The 25,933-nt window shown below is 43.6% G+C and overlaps 2 protein-coding genes across 2 annotated transcripts in view; both read right to left on the reverse strand.

Annotated features, from left to right (window-relative positions):
• Positions 1–3,464: 3,464 nt before the first annotated feature.
• Positions 3,465–9,142, reverse strand: LOC111152719 (chromosome unknown C15orf40 homolog). Its single transcript, XM_022511302.1, is given in 5 exon segments — positions 3,465–4,421; positions 5,713–5,802; positions 5,804–5,841; positions 8,224–8,350; positions 9,025–9,142. Coding segments are annotated over 5 exon segments (465 nt in total). The 5' UTR covers positions 9,139–9,142; the 3' UTR covers positions 3,465–4,325.
• Positions 9,143–10,093: 951 nt separating this feature from the next.
• The window catches only part of LOC111152568 (BTB domain containing 1), a 39,397-nt gene continuing 23,557 nt past the window's right edge, over positions 10,094–25,933 (reverse strand). The window contains exons 5-8 of the mRNA XM_022511050.1: positions 22,092–22,284; positions 15,960–16,047; positions 12,442–12,588; positions 10,094–11,966 (exon numbers count right to left, since the gene is read on the reverse strand). Coding sequence (XP_022366758.1) covers positions 11,808–11,966; positions 12,442–12,588; positions 15,960–16,047; positions 22,092–22,284 — 587 coding nt within the window. The 3' untranslated portion in view covers positions 10,094–11,807. The remainder of the gene's footprint in view (positions 11,967–12,441; positions 12,589–15,959; positions 16,048–22,091; positions 22,285–25,933) is intronic.

Below are 25,933 nucleotides of genomic sequence, written 5' to 3' on the forward strand. Positions count from 1 at the left end.
TACCAGTTAGATTTTCTCTGGGTTTCAGTGACTTCTCTTGAGACAGCTTCAAGGGATTGATGTGATGATGATCTCATGGTTTTTTTCCACTGCCAGTGCCTTTAACTCCCTAAAGGGTCTCCAGCCTTTGTCTGAATTACATAAATAAAGCTGCTCTCATTGCTAAAGGCCAGAGCTTTTGCATTTGAGTGTTTTCTCATTTTAAATTTTCCTTCACTGTATATGTTTGGTGTGCATACAAAATAATAAATACTGTAAAGAAGTGAAACACTACCCATCACTGCACTCATCCGGCGAGATGGCCTGTTGTGTACGCTGCTCTTTTACCATGCCCACACAAATATGTGTAAATTTGATAGTTTTCCTTGTTTACTAAAGTGAGATTGTATATAAATATATATACACACACATCTATCATTCTTTGTTCGTGCAACGTAACAAACAGAACTCTAGTTCAGTAATTATAGATTAAAAATGAACAGCCTAATACTCTCATGTATGGATTTTCTGTTGATTATATAATTATTCTCCAGTAGGTATACATTTAGATTATGTTTCCCCATTTTTGCTCATATACTCCTTGGCATTTTTATTTTTGTGTGTTCTATGAGGTATTCTCCAACGTAGAATATTAGGTTAAAATACCTATATTTTTAGTTAAGTGCCACATTTTCCAAAACACTGTAGCAGTTCACATTCCCAGGTGACAACATATGAATGTACATATGCGTCTCCCCTCTCCCTTCCTAGGACTTCAACTTTTTGTCTAGATGGCCACGGGAGTTGTTTTTGAATTCCGAGAACTTCACTTGGTTTTATGTCCTTGTCAGCCATGCTTTGTCAGTGTTTCCCCTGGGATGCTGCACCTTTTATTCCTTAAAATCCTTTTTTTCCCAATATTTTCTTGATTATATCTTGAAATCTTTGTTCTGTTCCACTTTTTGGGTTCTTTTTCAGGACCCCACTTATGTTGTTGATTTCCCTTTGCCTGACTTTTAGATCTGTCATTTTCCTTTCTTTGCTCACCTTTCTCCATCCTGCCCTCCAAATTCTGTGCCCTATTTTCAACCTCTTCTCTGTTGTTTCCAATGAGGCCTTTTTTTCCATGATGCTTTTGTTTAAAAAAGAAATAATCTAGTAAGCCACCTTTCAAGTGCTCAGTAAGCACATGTGCCTAGCAGCTGCCATCCTGACGGCACAGTTTCAGAAGAGGACTAAAGGCTTGGAGTTCTGTTGACCTGCCTCACTCCCCTCTGCCCCAGTTCTCCAACCCCCCAGGGTGTCTCTGGAGAAACACAAGGCCCTGACACAACTTGAAGGCCAGTGTGGTAGCAAAACCCTATCATGGAGGCGTCTCATGTAGAAATGACCACTGAGCCTGTGAATTACGCTGCCGAGTTTGGGGCCCCCCTGCCCAGCTCTGTATCAAAGGGATTAGATGGACCCTGTGGCACATAGCCAGAAAAGGATTACAAAATGCTGAAAAGCTTATCAACTGAAGTGTAGAGGCAGAGGAAAGCCTATCTGGGCAGAAGTAGGCGGTCTTCTCACAACCTTGAAAAGGGCAGCTGCTGTGTCAAGAAGTGTGAGTGTCCAGTGTTGTCTCAGGAGAGGGGCTGAGACATGATGAGTCTCTTCGATGGTCCGAGCTCCCTTGCCCCATCCCCTAATTTCTTTGGTTCTGATCCCACACTCTCCAAGCAGTCTTCGAATGATGACTGGCTTCTTGAAGAGATTTCCCAAAGTAACACAAGGTGCTCACTAGAGGACCCCCCACTACACAGTCCATTTGGCAGGTGTGTTCTTCACTCACATTAGTAAACTGGCATTGTGTTTAGAAATGAATTCCTCGGGGGGGCACCTGGGTGGCTCAGTGCTTAAGCCTCTGCCTTCAGCTCAGGTCATGATCTCAGGGTCCTGGGATCGAGTCCCACATCAGGCTTCTGCTCTGCAGGGAGCCTGCTTCCTCCTCTCTCTCTCTCTCTCTCTCTCTCTCTGCCTGCCTCTCTGCCCACTTGTGATCTCTCTCTCTGTCAAATAAATAAAATCTTTAAAAAAAAAAAAAAAAGAAATGAATTCCTCGCCAATTTTCCAGCCCAATTCCATTTTCAAAAACACCAGCTAAGCTGGGGATTTCTGAAAACTGCTGAATGGAGACACTCGGGGCCACACTGACTCCACTGAGGTACTGAGCCAGGACCTCTGAGAACCCAGCCAAGGAGGTTACACCATGGAGCAGTTAACACCACACTCTGGCCGAAACTGAACTCGAGGAATGTGGGGCTAAGCCTAAGTAATGTCTCCAAGACCAGACAAGAAGGATTAGCGTGTGACACTGGTAGGCGCTACGGAAGACATCTCCTACTAGTGCTGCTCGCTTCAAAAGGAATTGTCAGTCCCTTCAGAGTCTCGGTGGCTTCCTGCTGTTGCGTTATGGTGCCATCTCTTGGATGTAAACTGAAAATCTAGCTTCTTAAAATTTTTAGTCTCTAGTCACATGCATTTTAAAAATCCATAGTGGGGGTCACAGTGTGTTTTGGGAACTTATATTTTGCATTACAGTTAAAAGGAACTACTTAACCAAATCCCTTACCACAAATTCCTGGTGGTGGGGGGTATGCTAGCAATTCATAGCCCAGAAAAAACCTGCCTCCTGAAGTCTGAGTTTTTGGCTGTTTGGAACTTTAAACATTGCAAAGGTGCCACCTACATTCTCTGGTTCTCTCCCCCACCCCCCAAACCCTTAGACACAAAGGAGCAGGAAGAAGCTTTAGAGCTTTAGAAAATAGAGCTCTTCTCGGTGAGTGGCCTCTTTGCCTGCCGGAGGGGGTGATCTATGGTCCTGAAACCTAGAGCTGTTGCCCTGTTGCCTCCATGAGGAAAGCGGGCCTAGGGCTGAAGCTGGCCCTGCTAGCTAGAGTGAGTCAGGTAAGGAGAGAAAGTGGGTCCTTGTGAACTCACTTAGCTGCTGCATCAGGCTAACCCCTAAGCCAGCCCTGCCTCTGGACTCCCCAGGTAGTGGGCCAATAAATCCCTTTGTTGTGTAAGCCAGACAGAGCTGGGTTTCCATTAATTGTCAAGGAAAGCATCCTAACAGTGATCCATGTAAAACAAAACAAAAGAACCACAAGTAAAATGCCGCTAGCGCACACGCTGGAATGTATGGGGAGAGTGGGAAAAGTTCTGAAGCTGAGATCTGGTACAGTAAACTACTTTTGGGGGCAATATGGCATAATGGCTTTGAAAAGAAGGCAGCTGAGCATAACTCATGTTCTGCCATTAGTACTGGCTATGCTCTTGGGTAATCCAAGTGACTCTTCTCGTCCTTGGCTCCTATCAATAGAATAATAAGAGTTGTAAAAGATAATTTTTATTATTAGTCCTTGGGGATTTTGTATTTTCAAACATTTTGTCTACCAATATATTTTCTCAGGTACTTAGACAAAAGCACAAAACTGCTTTGATTCTGATCAGCAAAGGTAATGAATTTATTATTTACCTGACCAAATCACTGTAATTTGCATTGGATATTTAAAAACAAGGCATTTATTACTAGCTTTTGAACCTTTAATGTAGGAGAGATTCCTGATAGGCTTTTACAAATATGGAAAGTAGCTTCCAGGCCCTCTTCTTTTAAGGATCTTTGGAGATTCACAGGAACTACCAGATTTGAAGACTACACCCTCCAATGAGGACAAAAATTCAGTGACTTCCCCAAAATAATTAATAGTAAATTACAAGTCCTGAAAACTCTTAGTTTTTCGCAAAATGCTCCATAGTTTTCAAAAGACAAAAAAGGCATTTTTGTATGTAGATAAGCCTTTTAAAATATAAAGACAGACCACAAAGCGGTGTGACAGGTTTTTTTCTGTCACTTGTAAACTCCAGACAAGGCAATCCTCAGAACCCTAGAGGTGCTGTGGAAATCTCTTCATTTACGATCGGCATAAAATGCGGCCAGGAGTCAAGGGACCATGGTTCTGGCTGCCATCCCTCATGGTGTGATCCCGAACAAGTCTCTGAACTTCTGGAGAGTGGAAGCCCCATCACGGGATCAGAGGGGTGACAGGTCATCCTGAAGGTGTCTTCTAGCTCTGTCATTGTGTAATGCGATGAAATCGGACTGATGTGTTCCAAACTCTTTGGACGTCAGAACCTACACTGAACATACAGTACTTTTAAAATTCCTACTTCTCTTCTGAGTCCTGTTCTTAAATTTTTTTTTCATGTTCTTCAGTGCCCTGAGGTATATTTTCCTACTGAACAGCCTCTTCACGAATAGCAATTAAAATGCTTCTTGAGGACATACTTCTCATAACTCGCTTTTATTGTTTTTCAACTTGCTGCTTTAATTTCTCCAAGATCTCCTCTGCATTTGTGGACGCTAACAGCTTCACCACTTTTTCACGAGATTTACCGCCCTGTACCAAAAGCAAAAAATGGTGTCAGGACGACTCACCAAACAGAGAGCGTGGGGCTCGGCCGTGTCCTCAGGGCTGCCCTGCGGCCGCAGGCTTCCTGACTGCTGAGCTACAGCGCCTTCTCCTGTCAGTTCTGCATTCCTGGTCTAACCGATGAGTGCATCTTATGGTCTGCCTTACTACAGATGTTGACAATTCTCCAGGGTTTTTACCTTCATACATCAATCTCTCTAATAAAAACTGGCATTCAAATTTCAAAACGAATAGAGTCCAGACGTAGAATACTGTGTTTTTAAGTAACTTTTTTGTTTGAAAGTGAAAATTATTTTCTAAATTACCAAATATTGGAATTTTCTATAAACTTTGTATAAAAATAATTCCAAATACAGAACTATTCTGTTACACATTTCTGAAAATTCAAAAAAAAAAAAAAAACCAAAAACCCACCCACCAAAACAAATGCTCCAATTCCACAACCAACTGAGCCAAGAATTTCATTTGGAAACATCCTTTAAAGAAGGTAAAATCTGAGCAGGGATCATCTATTGGGGTAGAAGAGTGGGAAGCCCCTTTCAGGCCAATGTCAGAGCGTATGCAGTGACAAAATCAGAAATGACCTGCCACAGGCGGGAGAGCTATTGAGGGAAGTGGCCCAGGGGAGAGATTTTTAGATGCAGCCTATTAACCAACGACCGACTGCCAGCAAGAACCTGGATGCAGAGAGTGAGCCACCAGCAGCACGGCTGAGTCCCACTCCTGCAAGTTCTCTTTCAGTAAGTCTTGAGTGACACCCAGGAACGTGTGTTGTACACCTCACTCCCAGGCGACCTGATACCCACCCCCAGAGGAAACCCATGATATTAATGACTTCATCTCTTCCTCTCTCTTCCTAATGAGCTTCTCCAGGGAGCCAGGATAACGTGGGGGACCAGAAACATGTGATACGAGTCACTAAAGGACCCTTTCAGACTTCTTAGCATGGTGATGACTTGAAGAGACAGACAGATCAATCTGACAGCAGGTACAGGAATACACGTAGAAAGGAGAAAATGCTCAAAATGGTCGCAACCAAGGAATAAATGTACAGAGCGTGGTCAGCCTAAGGATCAAGCCAGTAATAATGAAGGTGACTACACAGAATTCACACATTTTAGTGATTAAATGGATGAGAGTTAAAAAAAAACAAAACACAAAAAACCCTAGCTTTTCAATTATTTGGAAAAGAAAGAACCCATATTTATAAAATAATGACTGATGTGTAATCATCAAAGCTGTTTCCAGAGAGACCTACCTTATCCAAAACCACGTCACTCTTCCTGAGCTCCAAGACCTTGGAAAGGTACCGACAGAGCTCAGCATTAGCCTCTCCTTCTGACGGGGGGGGCTGCTATGGCCACGCTCACCGCTTCCGCTGTCACGTCTGGAATGAAATCAGTGCGGACTGTGTCCTTAAGGAGTGAGGATATTTTGCAAAAGGGTTTGCATTTCCCTGGCACAGAGTGGGTTTTCCATCAATAACTACTGCGTGAAGAAATGAGCGAATAAACTACTCACACCTGAGGGAACGTTATAATAAATACGGCTCCCCCGTTTGAGGAAAGAAATGCAGAGAAAATGGACATTTTCCCTGTCCTGCAGACCAAGATGGGCCCGGACTCCTTCCTGGGCCTCACGCAACTGGAAACTGCCGGAGTGGTACACAGAGCCCTACGGTAGGATCAGGAGCCGGGTGTGAACGAGCCAGCCCACAGGTCCCGCCATCAGGAAAATGAAAGCACTGGACTGATTCAGCTCACGTGAAATGCCTCTAAGGTTTTTAAAATGCAGCATTTAAACATTTACACAGCACTTGTATCCACTAATTCGATGGCACAAAAACACGTTTTAGGGACTTCACAAATATTAACTTGTTCAATCCTCATAAGAGCTTTATGAAGAAAATATTAATGCCACTATGATCTCCGGTTTACAAAAGGGGAAACAAATCCAGATTTGCCCAAGGGCACGTGGCTATAAAGCGATGTTGAGAGTCAAAGTTAAGTTTAAATGCATGCTTTGACATGCTGGGCCAAAGAGCTTTGCTCTGGAAGAGTACTCCTGCCTCCCTGGTCGATGCGGCCTCTATAAAGCACGCCTGCCCCTAGGCCCCCATGGTTATTCCGGAGAGAGAGAAATGTCTACTCAAAGGGATTTGCAAGTGAGCTGAAGCTGGTCCCCAGCTGGGGTTATGCAGGCATTTTCACACACTTACACCATGCCCGTGTGAACGACATGGCCACAGAATGAATAAGCACAAAGTGGCACAACAAGCCGCCTCCTGTCCTGTCGCCAATTACCATACTGCGATGTGCCCTCTTCCGCATTTTAGTAGCTTTCACATCCAGACGGGTCTCACAACAGATGGTAAAGAAAGTGTTCACATGGATTCTGTCTCGCAGGTATACAGAATACTTGTGTACCTTCTAGTGGCTGGCATCTCAAGACCTGACGACACACGGTATACCGGCAGCGGACCGTCAGCCGCAACTACTCCGAAAATGCTGGCCACAGTGGGTGCGGCCCACACAGGCTAACGCAGCCACTAGCACAAACCAGGCCCAGCACCCCAATTAGGAGGTCTTGTTTTCAAAGTGTAAAAAAAGAAAAGGAATAAAGAGCTTTGGAGGAGAAAAAGACCTTCACAATAATTCAGATCAATGGTTCTCAAACTTTTTCCCCACCCAGAATGCCACCTCCCACACAAGTTCCCCTGGACTCCCCACATTCACAGTAAATGAAAACACAGCTACTCAGGAGCCCTGCCTGCTGGCCTCCCGGTGTCCACCTAAGAGATCCCTGAGGCACCTTTTTGGGCTCCAGGGAATCACCTGAAAGCCTCTTAGTTCAATATCCCTTCCAACAGATAGAAAGAACTGGGCCCAGAAAAGTTTTGCATTTAACTCAAAACAAGTTCACACAGGAGCTGACGACCAGGGCTCTCAGAGACCAGATTTTCTCTTCCTCCTTGGTCCCGTGGTCTTTAAACTCAACCAAAATGTCTCTTCTTTCTTTCTCTGGCCAATGTCTCCAGTTCTGAAATAGGAGAAACTAATAATTCTAGGCTACATATCTTTCTAGATGTGTCCTTTCTAAAATACCATTTTTATTTATTTTTAAAGATTTTATTTATTTATTTGACAGAGAGAGATCACAAGTAGGCAGAGAGGCAGGCAGAGAGAGAGGAGGAAGCAGGCTTCCTGCTGAGCAGACAGCCCGATGTGGGGCTCGATCTCAAGACCCTGAGATCATGACCTGAGCCGAAGGCAGAGGCTTTAACCCACTGAGCCACCCAGGCGCCCCTAAAATACCATTTTTTAAAGGATTTTTTATTTATTTGACAGACAGAGATCACAAGTAGGCAGAGAGGTAGGCAGAGACGGTGGGGGGGGGGCAGGCACCCTGCTGAGCAGAGAGCCCTATGCGGGGCTGGATCCCAGGACCTTGAGATCATGACCTGAGCTGAAGGCAGAGGCTTAACCCACTAAGCCACCCAGGCACCCCTAAAATACCGTATTTTTAAAAAGGAAAATATACAATGGTTTTTTCCATCGAACTTGGTACGCTGTAACTGTGGTATATTCATTCACTTTTGACATTGGATTTACACCTTTACATTAATTCTAAAACGGGGACGCTTCTAATTGCAGATGTGAGAAATACACCAACTGTAGATCAACCTTCAGCTCACCAAGGCAAAGGGAGGACAGAGGGGGACTCCTCTCCCCCGCTTATGCCCCCCCCCGCCCCCAGTGTCCACATATACCTGTGACAGCGTTTTGTTTGGACCCGGGTTTGGCATGGATGGCTATGGTGACACAACCTTTAGGATCAACTGCCACAGGACCTAAGGGAGGAAGTGGTCTCTCTGGTTCCTTGCTCTGGCTCTTACCCTAAAACGACAACAACAACCACACTACAACTTTACAGGCTATAAGACACCTTCCCACACGTTCGAGCCTTCCACGACTCCCTTTCTCTTTAAACCAGGACGAGCTAGTCGCGCCCGGGCATTTCTGGCCACCTGGAAAGGTTTAACGAGCATCCCCAACCAATTCTCGCACGAAGCCCTCGGCTGAACCCAACCGAGTGTTCTTCCGCGCTTGGAAGACGGGATTCTGGCTCCCACACCTCAGTGCTGGTCCCCAGGCGCAGGGACCGCTTCTTACTCGTCCTTGCGTCTCCGGCAGCACGAGCTGACAAACTGCTGTGCGCAACCAGGCGGTTAGAGTGTGTGGGGACAGGAAGGGCCGGCCGCGGTCCCGAAGGCCTGCCCAGCGACGGAAGCTGCGGCCGGACTCCGCGTGCAGCGGGGCGGCAGGTGCGCGGACGGTGCGCACACGGGGGGCGAGGACGCGAGGCGCGCACCGGTGGCCCAGCGCGGGAAGGCGCCTCCCCGGGCCTCCGACGCCGGGGGACGCTGGCCCTGCGGGGACGCGGCCGTCCGGACAGAGTGGGGCGGCACAAGACCGCAGGAGCCCCGGGTCTGGGGGGGCCGTGAGCCGCGGGCCCCGCCTCTCTCCCTCACGCCGCCCACCCTCCCCCTGCTACGGGGCTTGCCACTGGCCTTGTTCGTCGCACCGGCTTTCTTGGGCATCTCGGCGCTTAAGGAGAGCCGGGCAGAGGCTCGGAGCCCGCGTCCCGACACTAGCGGCCCCAACCCGCAGCCCAGCCGCAGCATCCCCGCGGGGGAGCCGGGCAGAGACGAACTGGCGCCGGAAGATCCCTCTGCGCCTGCGCACGCGGGCAGGAGCGGCTCCGCAGGCCCGCGTCTGCGCTCCCGCCCCAGGGCGACCCCTCCCGGCCGGCGGGAGCATGACCCCTCGTCCTGAACAGCAGCCCAGGACTGGGACGGAGAGCTGGGGCTTGGATCCCGTAGTGAGGGATGGCCTCCCCAGACTCCCCTGGGAGGAAGACTGTGTTACCGCTGGTCTTCTCTAGCCTCCTGAGAACAAAGGATAGCAGGGAGCACAGTCCATGTGTGGATGGAGCACCTGCTTTGTGCCCGGCGCTGAGGACTCCACAGTGTGAGAGGAGAGGAAATACTCTGAGGGGCGATGTGGCAAGAGATGAGGCGGGAGGCGGGGCGGGGGGAGGAGAGAAGGACCTGCCGCTCAGACGACGGCAGTGGGGCCGAGAGCGAAGAGTGGATCGTCTCTGGGACGTTCAGGAGCTGCGGCTGGGGGAGGAGACCTGGGTTTATAGTCTGCCTCCCCCCGACGACCTTTTGAAACATGCCATCTCTCTGCCCGTGAAGTGGGTTTTATAACAGTCTCCCCTCATACTGATGGGAGGCACAGAGGTGAGCTCCTCAGTGCACAGCCAGCACCCAGCGACCACTCTGGTGTCTATGAACACCAAATAACCATCCCAGAATGACAGGACATTCTCCCACCTCCTGAGATTAGATCAAGAGAGAAAAACTGGAGGCCACAAAAAAGGATCAAGCAGCAGAGAGAGGGCAGCACCGATTCCCGCATTCCAGTGACTCACTCCAAGGCGGCAGTGAGGCACTCTCACTTTGTGTTGAATTACCTCCATAAATTAAAGATAAGGTTAAACCTCAATCAGCTAGAACCCTTGTTCCCAGTGTCTTTCACTCAACTTTCAGAAGAAAAAGACAAGTGACAAAAACCTAAAAGGATAATAGATATTTATTTATAAAATTCCAGGGGATGTCCCATATCAGTAAACAGTTCCGTTGCTTATCCCTTCTACAGCTACCTTCAGTGACAATCATTGTTCAGTGCAACATACTTGAAAAGCATTTGAAATGCCTCAAATGTCAAAAAAACATTAACCGCCGTACCCAGGGCATGCCATACATCGTAAGGTAGAATTACCTTCCGTAACAGTTACTATCGGGTGTTTGCTGGTTAATCTTTAATCGGAACCACACATTTCATCAATATTCCAGTTAGCTGAGGTTTATATCCACAAGATACCAGAGATAGAAAAATGTCCCTTCTTCAGCAATTTTGAGACCTCCACCACCAACACACCTTACTACCTTCTTGAAAATATAAAATGAAGTACTATTTTAGATGAAAATTTTTTATGTCCTAATTACTATTATTTAGAAAACCTTAATTCGTTTTAAGTTGTTACTTAAAAGAACTGACTTTTAACCATCTTCCCAAACTATTTGCATATCTTAAACTTAATTACACATAAGCTTTTTTTTTTTTTAACAAGATAATCACTTTGGAGGGAAAAAGAGAATGTTATTTATATAAAAAATTTGCTTTATAAAAAAGTATACAAATGTTATTCTACCAGATATACTCCCCATCCCCTCCTAATACAGCTGTACCTGTGACATGAGCTGAGGTCAGAAATATGAAACATATCTTACTTCCTGGGTAGAACTGTGTAGGTGACAGAAAGTATACTTTTCAGCAGGAATGATTCTGTTGGCTATCTTTAAAATCTCAAAGTAGTCGTTAGAAAGGTCAGTATTTTATTCAGTTTCCTGTTATTGTAAGATTATCGCCACAATGCTGAACTGATGCTGGCTAGCTGGTGGCCCCCAGCAGCGCCGCCTCGACCTCGGGCATTCTCAAAGGCACCCCCCACGGACACACGGAGTACAATGGTACAGTTTAGTGATAAAGAATCCAGTCTTAGACTCTATCTTTAGATCCTCTGTTTATGTCACATTATTGTGAATCTGTACAAACTCCATTTATAGTTTTAAATTGTACTATGTAACACGACTAATATACTACTATAAAATATCCTTTTTTGTAAATACATGGAGAATGCTCTTGGGCATTTATTAGGCCTACTTCTAGCAATATTCTGAATGCTAACGACCAGATACTTCAAAACTCCGAATATAAGGTCAGTTTTCTTAATTTTCTGAAATTAGTTATGTGAATTAATAGGAATTCTGTAGGAATACTGACCTGTCTCATTCCATATAACCTTCAGAATAGATAAGCCTGTTTAAATCCAACTCACCTAAACTTCACAACAGTTGAAAGAACGACAATAACAACAACAACAATGAAACCAGCTGTCTGAAACTAGAATCTTTCTATAAAACTATGAAAAGACCATGAGTCAGCTGATTTATTAAATTATACAAGGTAAAGCTGAAAGCTGCATTTTTTTTTAAACACTTATGCCCAGTTCTCTTTTCCTCTAAGGTTATAAGAAAATGTAAAACTCCTTTTAAACCATGCACAGAGTTAAATCAACATTTTTCATATCCTCTAAGAAACTAAAATGTTTCTTATAAATATTATAAATATTCATGACACTGAAACTATTTTTTGTGGCCAGTTTTTTATGCCTTTGAGACTAGATGGTACGCTACTATTTAGCCAAAATGTCCAGAATGCTGAATTATGTATAAAATATTATTTCTGGTATCTGTCCATCTTCTATTGACGTGCCATTATTATTGCCGGGAGAACTGAAAAAGAAAAAAACAGTCTTGCTAGCAGTAGGTGTCTCATGCATGACTTTCTTCAATCCTTTTGTGCCATAGTGGGAGTCTGGACCCTAAATGAGAACAAAAGGTTCATTAGTAATTTTCATTTCATAAGCACTCAATTTAATGTGGTGCTTTAATTAGATTAATGATCTATTATATTGCGTTATAATCCTTGTATGAAATTTTATGCTAAGCCATTTCATGGAAAATGAAGTTTTTGCTACAAAGTCAGTTAACTAGTAAAAATCTGAATGTAGAAGTCAGTTTTTAGGTAACAGTGAACGGTTTTAAGAAAATAATTATTTTATCTTCTGTCAAACATTCAAACTCCTACTCAAGCAAAGGGCTAGTTCTTGTGAAGAAGAACATTTCTGAGCAGAGCTGTGCTGAGAAGCACTAGAGCACTTTAACTCCCAGCCTCCTTCCTTCCCCTCTTCCTAAAGGCTTTATTGTCAGGGACTCTCATTGTCTGTGGAAGACCCCTCTGTAACATGCAAGGGGAAATCCACCAGTTCACCCTCTGGAACATTCTGGAAGACTTACTTTGAGTGTCGCGCATGCCGTATAGCACACATTGGGCAGGATCTCTATGGGTTCTTTGAACATGACCCTGAATGTGTTAGCAGTCCCATCACAACTGAATCCAGTATCGTTCTGTCCCAGGGTTTGTTTCTTTTCATATTCAATGATCTGTAAGTTTTCAAAGAGAAGGTACACCTCAGTTACATTACCTGAAGCCAGGATTCACAGAAAGGAGTACGGAGCCCTGAGGAACAGCGACTGCGTCCCTGTCGTGTAATTCTTCTGTACTTACTGCGAACCCCCCGAGACGTCTCTAATAGGTTGTTAAGAGCAGGGGGATGCCAGCTAACTGGGGCCGGGCTCCGACAGAGGGGTTTCCACAGAAGACACACAGCTCGGGAGACTGCTTTTTAGAGCATCTGAATTTTATTTTTTATTTTTTATATTTTTTAAGATTTTTGTTTATTTGACAGAGAGACAGAGAGACAGAGAGATCACAAGCAGGCAGAGAGGCAGGCAGAGAGAGAGGGAGGAAGCAGGCTCCCTGCTGAGCAGAGAGCCCGATGCGGGGCTGATCCCAGGACCCCGAGACCATGACCCGAGCCGAAGGCAGAGGCTTTAACCTACTGAGCCACCCAGGCGCCCTGAGCATCTGGATTTTAGACACTGAGGAAAATGGGCCTCTACTCCTCGCTAGCCTGTGTCTTGCCACTAGAAAATTCCCTCAGCATTTCCTGTTATTTGCTGAGATTAAAATGACCTGAAATTCGGGTACGCAGATACTGAAAATGTGAACATCGTGTGTTTTCGATTTAGCTCCATACTCTGAGCCAGGCCGCAAGGACACCCCCTCACGGAGCTTCCCGGCACCGGCCGTGTACGCGGGGCGCTTCAGCACGGCGCCTGCAGCAAGCGCCCGCGGAGGGCGAAGCGGCTCCACCCAGGACAATTTTACTCCATCGCGAAGGGGTGAGGCTGCACAGAGGAGAGTTTTAAAAGCTCCAGTCAGAGCTTCCCAGGACACAAAATCTGTGTGAGGGAACAGGCCGCGCAGAGGCCGAGGCTCGCAGAACCGCCTTTTCGCACCCATCAGACAAACACAGGGCAGTGGTCATCTCTGCAGGGACGGTGACTGGAAAGCTCACAAGGGGTCCCCCGGGGCGCTCTAAGGCCCTGTTCCTTGATCTGGCTGCCGGCTGCACAAGTGTAGTCAGTGTGTGACAAGCAAGCCACGTGTGCCACTTAGAAATACATGTACTTCCCTAAACGTCCCGCACAGTTCCATATAGAACTTAAAACTGGGGCGCCTGGGTGGCTCCGTCGGTTGGGTGACTGCCTTTAGCTCAGGTCACGATCCCGGGGTCCTGGGACTCAGTCCTGCATCAGGCTCCCTGCTCACCAGAGAGCCTGCCTCTCCCTCTCCTTGTGCACACGCTCTCTGTCAAATAAATGAATAAAATCTTTAAAAAGCAAAACAAAGCAAAATAACGCGTAAAACTGCGGCAGGCTGGTGCCCCCCCACAGCAGACCCCTACACTTCTCTGAACCCCAGTCACACTGGTTCACTGGGAGGAACACTTGCTTCGCCTTCTCCCTAAGGCTGCGGGGAGAATGCCATCAGAAGCTGTACGGCGGGCGCCACGGCTGCCACAGCAGACAAGGAAACTGAGGCTGGGAGACGCTGCCTGACGTGGCTACCGTCACACCTCAAGGTGGTGGAGCTAAGACGCAAACCCACGAGGGTCTACCTGCTGCTACATTTGGAGGGTGTGTGATGCTAGCCCCTGGGAAAAAAATAGAGACAAGTCCTATTTCTACTCATTTTACTGAGTTTTTATATTTTTCCATTTCAGTAGACCACATCCCTGATGTCCTCTCTTGGGCCTGCAGATTACAGAGCCTGCTTAGGTGGGCTCACGGGTCCTACTGGGACGGGATCCAACACTACTTATAAAGTGAAATAGGGAGCACCCATGAAAAGCTTTTATACCCCTCAAGAGGTTTGCTGTGGTTTTACTGCACTTAACATGGTAAAAATAAAATTTTCTAACCTTTAAAATCTTTCAAATAAACAATTTTAGTGGGTTTTGGAAGTATTTGTTAAAAAACATTAAAAATGTCACTTTCTGGGGTGCCTAGGTGGCTCAGACAGTTAAGCACCTGCTTTCGGCTCAGTTCACGGTCCCAGGGTCCTGGGATCAAGCCCCACATCGGGCTCCCTGTTCAACAGAGTCTGCTTCTCTCTCTGCCCCTCCCCCTATTCATGCTCTCTCTCAAATACATAAAATCTTTCAAAAAAAAGTCACCTTCTAGTTGGTTTGTAACGGTAACAAAATGACACAAGTAATGTAAATTTATCAGCCGATTCCTTACTTTATTTATTTAACCAATCTCCATACCCAAGGAGAGACTCAAACACATAGCCCCCAGAATCAAGAGGTGTATACTCTTCAGACTCAGCCAGTTGGGGACCCATCAGCTGAATTTTTAAAAAAATATTTATTTAGTTAGTTAGTTAGTGATTTGAGAGACAAACAGAATGAGCAGGAAGGGCAGCAGACTCTGCACTGAGCACCGAGCCCAACATGGGGCTCCCTCTCACGACCCGAGGCAAAACCCAGACTCAGGGCCTAATGGACTGCAGCCGCCGAGCGCCCCAGCTGAAGTTCAACGTGCCGGCAGCAGACAGGATTAGACGATGAGCGCGATGTCATGAGCAGGGCCAGGAATGCGGCTCTTCCCTCGGATGCCGGTGTCTTTGTGAGGCAGTGAGGCATGTTTTTCAACTGTCATCAAATCAGGTGTCTGAACCGATCCGTATTTTGAAAACTAATGATGTATTCTGAACACAAAGTTCACCAAGGTTTTTACTATTAAAATAATATATTAATAACATTTTAGAGAAGGCAGTTATTTTCTACTGATAAAAGTTTTTAAACAGTTTACTTCCTGTTCTCATTTCTATTTTTTGTTTTAACTTACGCAAAATATCAAAGTACAGTATTAACATGCGCAGTAAATACAAGTCCAGCGTAGATGTGTTTCGAAAACAATTCTACTAACTGGTGTGATCACGACAGCAGGAGAACACTGGTTTACTGCAAGAGAATGCGAAAGGTCTTTAACTTTCTTCCAGATTAAGAACTGGGGTGGAGAAGATCTAAAGCATGAGGCAGGGTCTAGTCAGACAATCAGAGATCAGAAGGTGTTCATAGTAGTTCTGAGAAATTAAACAGTTTCAAGCCCTAGAGTTCGAAGTGCCACGGAAAAAGCCGGTGGGTGTTTTAAGACGATGCACAGCAGGAATGACCCACAGAAGTGCTTCCTGGAGAAAGGAGAGCTCCATCGATGCTAATGCTTCTAGGAAAAACCCCAGGACCCCAATTCTCTGGAACCACTCTTGATCAGTTGTCAAAGAGAACTTTCTAGGCTTTCTGATGCCTTTGATAATTATATTAAAATCTGGTTTGTCAAAATGAGATCTTACTGTAAAAATACGTTTGTTCTATTTCTATTATACAGTGAGGAAGAAAGTGTACCTGTATATTCACTTGATAATCCGTGGGACCATGAATAGATCCGTATAAACCAAATCCGACAACAGAGATTCTTCTATTAACTGTGAACCTGAGAATGAAATCAGACATAAAATAATACACATAATTCAGTGAATATTCATATTCTGAAGGCCCATAAAACTTCTAAGTGTTACCTGGAATAACTAATATTGCTCATAAAAAGGCAAACTGTCATAAATGTGATATCCTTGGAGGTGTTATCTGTTTACTAAAAAACTCTTTCTAGAGTAAATTTTAACTTAAGTAACTTAAGTAGAATTTGTGTTCTCTACTGTACATTTCTGACAAACATCCACTTTTACTGTAATGATAATTTTAATGATGTATTAGTCCAAATACATGTGCCCATCTCCTTCATGAACACAAACGTGTGAGCCATCAGGCCTGAAGCCCAGCGGCCCGAACTAGAAAACTTCTTGGCAGGATGAACACTTACTTTAGGCCTATCAGACTTGGGCACCAGGCCTGGCACCAGGGAAACAATGGTCAGCAAGCTCGTCTACCCACACTGCACCTGTGGCCTAACAGAGGACGCCAGTAACAGGCAAGTAAGCGAAGGACTCAGTCGGTAATTCCAGGTCGGGCTCAGAGCCATGAAGGAAGCGGCTGCCGTTCCCAGAACACAGAGGTGCAGTGCGGGGTCAGGACCCGATTGACGCAGGCGGATCGGAATGAGATCTCCAACAACAATTACCAAGTCCAGTTCGGTCGTAAGAGTTAAAAAACAGACCCACCCTACTCCATTTTATGAATGTACAAAAACTGACAGGAAGTACAAACAGCCCCGAAAGACCCTATGACCAGCGGTCATCGGTGACATAAAGCAGGGCCCCTCGGCCTCTTCTGTAGCAACGTCAGTGCTTACTACTCCCACACACCGAGTCCCTCCCCGGCCAGATGCAGGGCTTCGAGATTTTACATTTTCCTCTAATCATTATAACAGCTCTATAAACTCAGTAACACAGGACTGTTTTTATTATCCTCAGTGTTGACGGTTGAAGAAACTGAGGTTTAGAGAAATTAACTTGCTGGATAACAAAGTGTGGCATAGCTGGGACAGGGCTGCAGACTGCTTGGGCCAAAACGCCTGTGCTCTTACCCACTATAGTCCAGGGCGAGGACCGCCTCAAGAGTTTTAAATATATCGTTTATAACACAGGTTTTTTTTTATTTTAAAAATGTAGGGGCGCCTGGGTGGCTCAGTTGTTAAGCGTCTGCCTTCGGCTCAGGCCATGATCTCAGGCCATGATCCCAGCATCCTGGGATAGAGGCCCTCATGAAGCTCCCTGCTCAGCAGCAAGCCTGCTTTTCCCCCTCCTACTCCCCCTGCTTATGTTCCCTCTCTCGCTGTGTCTTTCTCCATCAAATAAATAAATAAAATCTTAAAAAAAAAAAAAAGGTAATATATTCTCTGTAAAAAAAATCAGAAAATGCAGCTAAACAAAGACAATTTTAAAGCATCACTAAGTCTACGACCCAGAGAGAGGCCCCACTTATCCTTTGGTACATTCTCTTTCCAGACTTTTGGTTCTGTTTTCTAACAATGGGAAAGTAAGACTTGTTTTCTATGAACACGTTGCTTTAAAAAATCATCTCGGAACATACACACATACACACACACATATATATTTTGCAACTTTTCATTTAAAAGGCTGAACAATTACTACTAGTCCACTACATTTAACTAATTTCTCATTGTTGGATAATCTAGGTTACTCCCAATTTTGTTATTATACAACAGTGCCATCATGAATAGTCTTGCAGGGCCTTAATTATGTCCCTAGTATAAATTCCTAGAAGTAGAACTGCTAAGGAAAATGAAAGGCATATTCTTAAAGCTTTAGATAAACATTATCAAATTGCTTCCCGGGAAGACTAGCACACTTTCCACCCCACAGGGAACAAAGATTGATTCTATCTCACGCTCAGCAGTCCTGAGTGTTTTCATGTCTTTGTGCCACTGAGAAACTGATGACTGACAATTCTATTTATATTTCTTTGATTACTAATGAGTTAAAACATTTGCTCATATGCTTACCGTTATTGATTTTCTCTTTAATGAAATACTCATGTTCTTTTCCCATTTTTCTCTGCTGATGAGTGTCTTTTTCATGTGGATTTGAAAGGCCATGTTATATAGCTGTGCTTTGTCAGTAAACATCCACTATGAAAAGTATCCTGTTTGTCATTTATTTATTAATTTCATGGTGGCTTTGGAAGTAAAAATGCTGTATTACCTGTAGTCAAATTATATGATCTCCGCCAAGTTCAAAGAAGCCTATCTCACCCCACTGTAACATTCATCTCCTCTAGCACTGTCATGATTTCATTTTTTTAATGTTAAAATTTAACTTTATAAAGACAGTGCTAGATGGGATCAGAAAGGATCTAACTTGATTTTCCCAGAGGTTAATCCTTTCTTCCCTTTCTAAATTTCCTCCCTTATATTCTAAATGCTCATCTATATTAGGCTGGTTTTTGAACTCTCTAGTGTGTTCCATACAACACTTATTCTAGCATTATAATACTTCTCACATTCGATCCATGCTGCTCTTTTAAAGAGAGAAACATTTAGTCTTCCAGGTTAACTTTAGAACAGTTTTGCAGACCACTCCTCCGTACCAAACACATGCGACTTCTGAAAGGAACTGCACACACAGGGTTAATCTGGAAAGACGCGGATTCCAGTCCAAGTTCTCCAGTTTTTCATAAAGGTAGTCGACTGTGTGTTTCTTAGGATTTATTCCTGCTCCTTTATGTTGTCGCTGTAAGTGATATGTTTTTTATTTAATGTTTTAACCGAATATCTAAATATTTTTCAAATTTTGTCTTTTTATGGTGGCAAACTACACAACAAAACGTACCATCTCAGCCATTTTTTAAGTGCTCAGCGGCACTGAGCACACCCAACCCTTGCCACCGCCCATCCCTGTAGCTGAATTCTGAGGACACGCAGGAACGTCACTGGTTCTTGCACGAACCTTTCACAAGTGGCCACTATTCTCTTTCACTGGTTCCAACAGATTTTTACTGATCCTGAGGTTATCCAGATGGATCCCTTGTTCTCAAAACGAGTCCGGTCCTCAAGAAGGCCAAGCTCTGTTTGCACCAAGGTGTAGGGCCAATACTGGCAGGGAGCCAGGGGCACCAGATTAACTGCAATGGTTGGGACAGTCTCCCAAAACAAAGGATCCCCATCAACTTTCAAGCGTCCTATCAGAATTCATGCAGGTGAAAAACTTGTTTATAACTACATGAGTTCAACCTAATTCTACCTAATTCCTAATTTATTTGTAAATAAACAAACCAAACATTTTTTGTCGTTGTTATAAAGATGACTTCTGCAGAGAGGATGTGTCTTTTGTCTGTGCAAAGGATGGAATTAGGGCATTATAACTAGCCCTCTGTTCTCTTTGCAAAGTGGGGTCCCCAAGTCCCTAGCATCACACAGTGCTTCAACACAAACCACAGATTTTTTATGACAATTTTAATATTCACTGACCTTTACAAGAGGTGATCAATATAGAGCAGAAATATTATATATATATAATATATAAATATTACATAGTCAATTCTTGTATTTGTAGTAATCATATTCTATAAAGTTGCACAAATACTAAACCATTGCTCCTGGGGGAAACACACACACACACACACACACACACACACACACGCACCCCTCACATGGGTTATAATCCTAAAAACAGCTCATCGTAGTATATTCCATTTTCTTTATTTTACAAAAGAGAAAACAAAGGTTCAGAAGTGTTCCATGACTTGCCTGAGGTCCCCCACCAACAGGTGCAGAGTTAGGGTTCACATGGCCCAGAGGCTGTCCTGCACGCCTGCACGACCCTGCACTGCCCTCTCCTATCTCCGTTCGCACAGGATAGAGAAAATAAGAAGGCACAGAGCATCTTCTTGTGTGACCTCACATAGGAACACAGTCCCCAGCCCCCAAAAATTCTCCTGTGACTTAAGAAAGCACCGCAAGTACTGATCTGGGGAGTATAAATAAGTTTTAGCGAGTCAGCGAGTCGCAAATCTGTAAACAAAATAAATAGGAGTGACTGTATTTTGTTTTATTTGAAACCTTTAAAAAAAATGACACGATTAGCAGCAACACTGCTCCTGGTTTTTGACACATCAGGATGCTACACCTGTCTCCCGCCAGCATAGTGGTCTCGGCACGCTGGTGCGCGCGTGGACTGCCTGCTTCTGTCTGTCCAGTGCCCACAGACTGAAGCACGGCTTTTACTCGATCTCAGTTATGGTTACCACTCCATTACAACTAGGTCATCATGGCAATTAAAAGCAATGTGTGAAGCATACAGTCTATGAATTTCATCAGTTTAGTAAAGAGGGAATATAAAATATTTTATTATAAAAAAGAACTGGTACTAATGTAGATAATGTCATCTGCAAATAATGAAAAAGACTTCTTCTTTTCCAGTATTCAAGGCTCTAATTTCCTTACTCTTTATGACAATCATAAAAAAATCCCATCACCCAGAATTACAATACTGCTGGAACACAGCAAGGCTGGCCAGCACTGCTCTCCTGAGGTTTTGACAGTCTATCATGTGAAAGCATTTTTCTAGACCAAGTCTATGAACACTTACATCTGGAATGAAGGTGAGATTTTATCAAGTCTTTCTGATACCTACTGAAACAATCACATTCCTTTTTTCCTTTGGTCTGCTACTGTGGTGAATGGGTATTTAATGTATTTCCTAATACTGAGCCATTTTTTCAATCTTCATATACACCCTGTTAGCTCATACAGTACTGGTTTTCTGAGGTATTGCTAGGTTCAAGAAACTGGTATCTTATGCAGAAGTTCTTTCTGTAGCAATGAGACTGACCTAGACATATTTTTGTCTCATCAGACTCCTGTATAAGGGTTATGCTTCTTTTAATAATTAACCAAGAAGTACTTTCTCCTTTTAAGCCTCAAGGAAATGACCTGTTCCTTGAAGGTTTGATAAAACTCACCTGTAAAAACCACCTTGTGAAGGGACAGTTCTTTGATAACTTTTAATTCCTTCCACTGGTAATTGGTCTATTCAGGCTTTCTTCTCCAGTCAATTCTGATAATTTATATTTGCCTATAAAATGATCCATTCCATCGAGATGTTCAATTTATTAGCACAGAGTAAACTCAGAAGTAAAATAAAAATTGCCTTAGTATATGATTATATTATATCCCCACTATTAATGCTAAATGTATGTTTTCTTCCTTTACTATTTTTGAGGTTTATTTATTTTGATTTTTTTAAGAAACCAGCTTATGGATTTCTTAATTCTACTGTTTTAAATTCATCAATTTCTACATTTTTCCATTTCCCTTCTCTATTTTTTTTTTGCTATTCATTTTCTAGCTACTTGAGCTGAATGCTTAAAATTATTTATTTCTACCCTGATTTTATTTATTAAAAGAAGGTTATTATTACTGTCCTTTTGTGTGACTTTGGCCTCATCTCATAAATTTTCCTATATAATATTCTCATTGTGAATGATTAAGTAGTCCCCAAATGCATTTATTTCCATTTTCACCCAATAATTATGAGTCCTCCCCCTCAGAATTCTATCTTTTAACAAACTTACTATTAGTTCCTCGTTTGATACTAAAGTGCCATCACCTAAGTAAAAATCCATTTTACGAAAACTGGTACTTACTCTATTTTGATATTTAACCTAAAGAAAACACAATAGAGCAAAGATAAATTCCTCAACAGGTTTATATCCATGTGTCTTTCAGGACTCTTTGATTTTTTTTTCCCATTCAAGCTTTTGTGACCTCCCGTGCAAAGGGAACGCTCAGGCTAGACGCCCTAAGAGCAAGGGTTTGCTTAATGAAGGTGCGGAGCCCGCTGCCCAGCAGTGGCCGTTGGAACAGAGACCAGGCCGCAGAAGCCCGCCCCAAACCTTTCTACCTTCACTCGCTTCCTGAGAGGTCCTCGCAGTCACGGTCCGCGAGGAGACGGCTGTGCCTCCCTGACTCTGGACCGCGGATCACACACAGTCGCAAACAAAACCCGGTCAGCGATCTGCAGCGGGAGCCTCAAGCCGGCCCCCGAACAAGGCAGCTACCTGATGCGGTCGCTGGTCCCGCTGTAGCCCCAGCGGCTCTCCACCTGCTGGAACCTGTTGACGCAGCACTCCTTGCCCCGCAGGCAGCACCGCGGCCGGTCGATGTATTCCACCCGGGGCTTAGGATTGACGGTGAAATGAAGAAAGAGATTGACCACTTCGCGGTCGGACAGAATCCCAGACTGAGCGGGACCTGCAGAGAGAAAGAGCCTCAGGAAAGCGCCTGGACTTCAATTCCTAACCCTCCAATATTCACATGATAACGTGCATTCAAATCTAGAGGACGTAAAGTAACAGAGAGGTAGAGAAATTCTGGTTATGTATTCAAAGATTTCTAAACGCATTTGAGGTTACTCTAGTGGAACATAAGCGTTAATAGCGCTCCCTCTCTAATAAATAAATAAATCTTTAAAAACAACAACAAACAAAATCTTCTACAAAGAACTCTATAGATCCTCACTGGTGAATTTTCCTAAACACTTAAGGAAAAAAAACCACCAATCTTACACAAACTCTTGAACACTGAAAAAAGAAACATCCGTAACTTTTGTATGCGACCAGTAGAAACTTGGTAATCAAAATTCCACAATTTCATTCCAAGAAAGGAAAATTATAATTTCTCTCATGAAATAGTCATAAAAATATTTTTTAAAGTTTAGCAAATTAGGGACGCCTGGGTGGCTCAGTTGGTTAAGCTGCTGCCTTCGGCTCAGGTCGTGATCCCAGAGTCCTAGGATCGAGTCCCACATCGGGCTCCTTGCTCGGCAGGGAGCCTGCTTTGCCCTCTGCCTCTGCCTGCCTCTCTATCTGCCTGTGCTCACTCTCGCTCTCTCTCTCTGACAAATAAATAAATAAAATCTTAAAAAAAAAAAAATAAAGTTTAGCAAATTAGGGGTGCCTGGGTGGCTCAGTGGGTTAAGCCTCTGCCTTCAGCTCAGGTCATGATCTCGGGGTCCTGGGATTGAGCCCCGCATCGGGCTCTCTGCTCAGCGGGGAGCCTGCTTCCCCCACCCCCGTGCCTGCCTCTCCGCCTACTTGTGATCTCTCTCTGTCAAATAAATAAATAAAATCTATTTATTAAAAAAGTTTAGCAAATTGGATTTGGTAACATAGGATAAGAATGACAACTAAGTCTGGCTTATATAAGGAATCCAAAGTAGGTTTAATTTGGAAAAACAAGTGGAGTTCACCATATTAAGAAAATATGGCAAAGAGCATCTCTCTGCTTGCTAGACGGGATGCTGCCCAACTCATGCATTGCTTAATAAAGTCAATTCCGTATTTGAAAAAACAAAAATAAAGGGGGGAACTATTCTATCACTATCTGAAAAGAAGAGAAGCAGCTGATAAATGATAAAACTCTCAGCAGACTAGAAATATTATAAAATATTATAAGTATTAGTGACAACTAGTATTATAAAAATGTCAATTATCTCCACACCAATCTACAGATTCAACACAATTCCAATTAAAATCCCATGATTTTGGGGGGGGGAGTGGAAATTGACAAGCTGAGTAAAAAATTTATTTATACAAAAATGCAAAAAGACAAAAAATAGCCAACATAATCTTGAAGAAGAATAAAGCTGGAGAATTTTCACCACCAGATTTCAAGATCTGGTGTAAAGCTATGTAGAACTGGTACAAGAATAAACAAATGTAACAGTGGAACAGAGCACACACTCCAGAAACAGATTAATTCAAACAAAATCACCTGATTTACAACAAAGCTGGCCCTGCAATGGATGGGGCAAGGGTAGTTTTTTAATATGTAGTTACATGGGGAAAAATGAACCTTAACTTCTACCTCATACCATATACATGTGTGAGAAAATAATACAAAAAAAACCCCAAAATCCAACTGGTTTACAGATCTAAATGTTAAATGTGAAACATTAAAACTTCTTTAAGAGAACTTAAGAGAATATCTTAATAACCTTGAGGCTGGCAAATTTCTTAAAGACACAGAAAGCCTTCGCCTTACTAAAGAAAAAGATTGATAAATGAACTTCATTAAAATTAAGATTTTCTATTTATCAAAAGCCAAGACAGAGAAGCAACCCAAGTGCCATCGACAGACAAAAAGATAAAGAGGATGCAGTATATATTAAAAGGGAATACTACTCAGTCGTAAAGAAAGAATGAATCTCGCCATCCCCAACAACATGGACGGAGCTAGAGGGCATGACACTAAGTGAAGTAAGTCAAACAAAAACAAATACCATATGATTTCACTTATGTGTGAAATTTCACTTACGTATTTTCACTCTTAAAAAGACTAGCAAACACGGGCTTGGGTGGTTCAGTTGGTTAAGTGACTGCCTTCAGCTCAGGTCATGATCCTGGAGCCCTGGGATCAAGTCCCACGTCAGGCTCTCAGCTCCATGGGGAGTCTGCTTCTCCCTCTGACTTCCCCTCTCATGCTCTCTCACTCTGTCTCTCTCTCACTCATAAATAAATAAAAATTAAAAAAAAAACAACAAACTAGCAAACAAAAATAAACAGGCTTTTTCTGTTTCAAAGATTTTATTTATTGATCTGAGAAAGAGAGTGAGCAAGAGAGCACTTAACTGACTGAGCCACCCAGGTGCCCCCGATCGACACTTCTGATGTTAACTTAGCGAGGAGTCTGCTGCTCTCCTCCCACCCCCCCCCCCCCCCCCCCCCCCGCCTGTGTGCACGTGCTCAATCTCTCTCTCTCTCAAAGAAATAAATATCTTCGAGGATGTGGAGAAAGGGGAGCCCTCTGGCACTGCTGGTGGGCAAACTGATACAACCACTCCGGAAAACAATATGAAGGTTCCTCTAAAAGTTAAAAACAGAACTCCCCTACAGTCCAGCAAATCACACTAACTGGGTATTTATCCAAAGAATAAGAACCACTGACTCAAAGGGACAGATGCACCTGGTGTATACAGGAACATTACCTACGAAAGCTGAGACACACAAGTAGCCCAGAGACCATAAACTGATGAATGGAGACAGATGATGTGATGTGATGTGATGTGATGCATGCGCGCGCGTGCGCGCGCACACACACACACACACACACACACGAATAGGACTCAGCCATAAAAAAGAATGAAATCTTTCCATTTGCAATGACCTTGATGGAGCTAGAGAGTATAATGCTAACTGAAGTCAGTCAGAAAAGACAATTACCTGATGATCTCACTCACATGTGGAATTTAAGAAACAAAACAAATGATCATAGGGGGTAAATAAAAGAAAGAGACAAATCAAAAACAGACCCTCAGAACTGATGGTTACCAGAGGGGAAGGCAGGACAAACAGGTGAGGGGGATTAAGGTGTGCATTTAGGGTGATAAGCACCAGGTGTTTAAAATAAAAACTAAAGAAGTTCAAAAACAGACAAAACTAATTTACAGGCGCCAGAAAAACTAATTTACAGGCCCCTCCTTTGGGAGGGAGAGCAGGGACCTGGAGGACCATGATGAAGGCTTCTCGGTACTGGTAATAAATGACATACTGATAGCAAGTGTGGTTCTGCAGGTGTGTTCACTTTATTGTGTGGCCGTTATACCTCAATAAAAAAGTTTGCAGAAAGAAAAAACATTGATTCCAACAAAAACAAATTCGGAGAAAATTAGAACATTTATGATAAATCAACAAGAAAAATGTGAATACCCAACAGAAAAAACAAAAGTCACAAATGTTAAGAAAAAATACAAATGGCCAGTAAATAAAAATATAGTTTTAAACAATAATAAGATTTCCTTTTCCCTTTAAATCAACCTGGCCATGACTTAAAAGCAGATAATACTCAATGTCAATATGGATAAGGAGAATGGGTCATAGAATGAAGACTCAAAACCACATAT

This window comes from Enhydra lutris, unplaced genomic scaffold, assembly GCF_002288905.1.
Source record: "Enhydra lutris kenyoni isolate GAN:26980312 unplaced genomic scaffold, ASM228890v2 scaffoldscaffold29, whole genome shotgun sequence".
NCBI classification, from domain to species: Eukaryota; Metazoa; Chordata; class Mammalia; order Carnivora; family Mustelidae; genus Enhydra; species Enhydra lutris.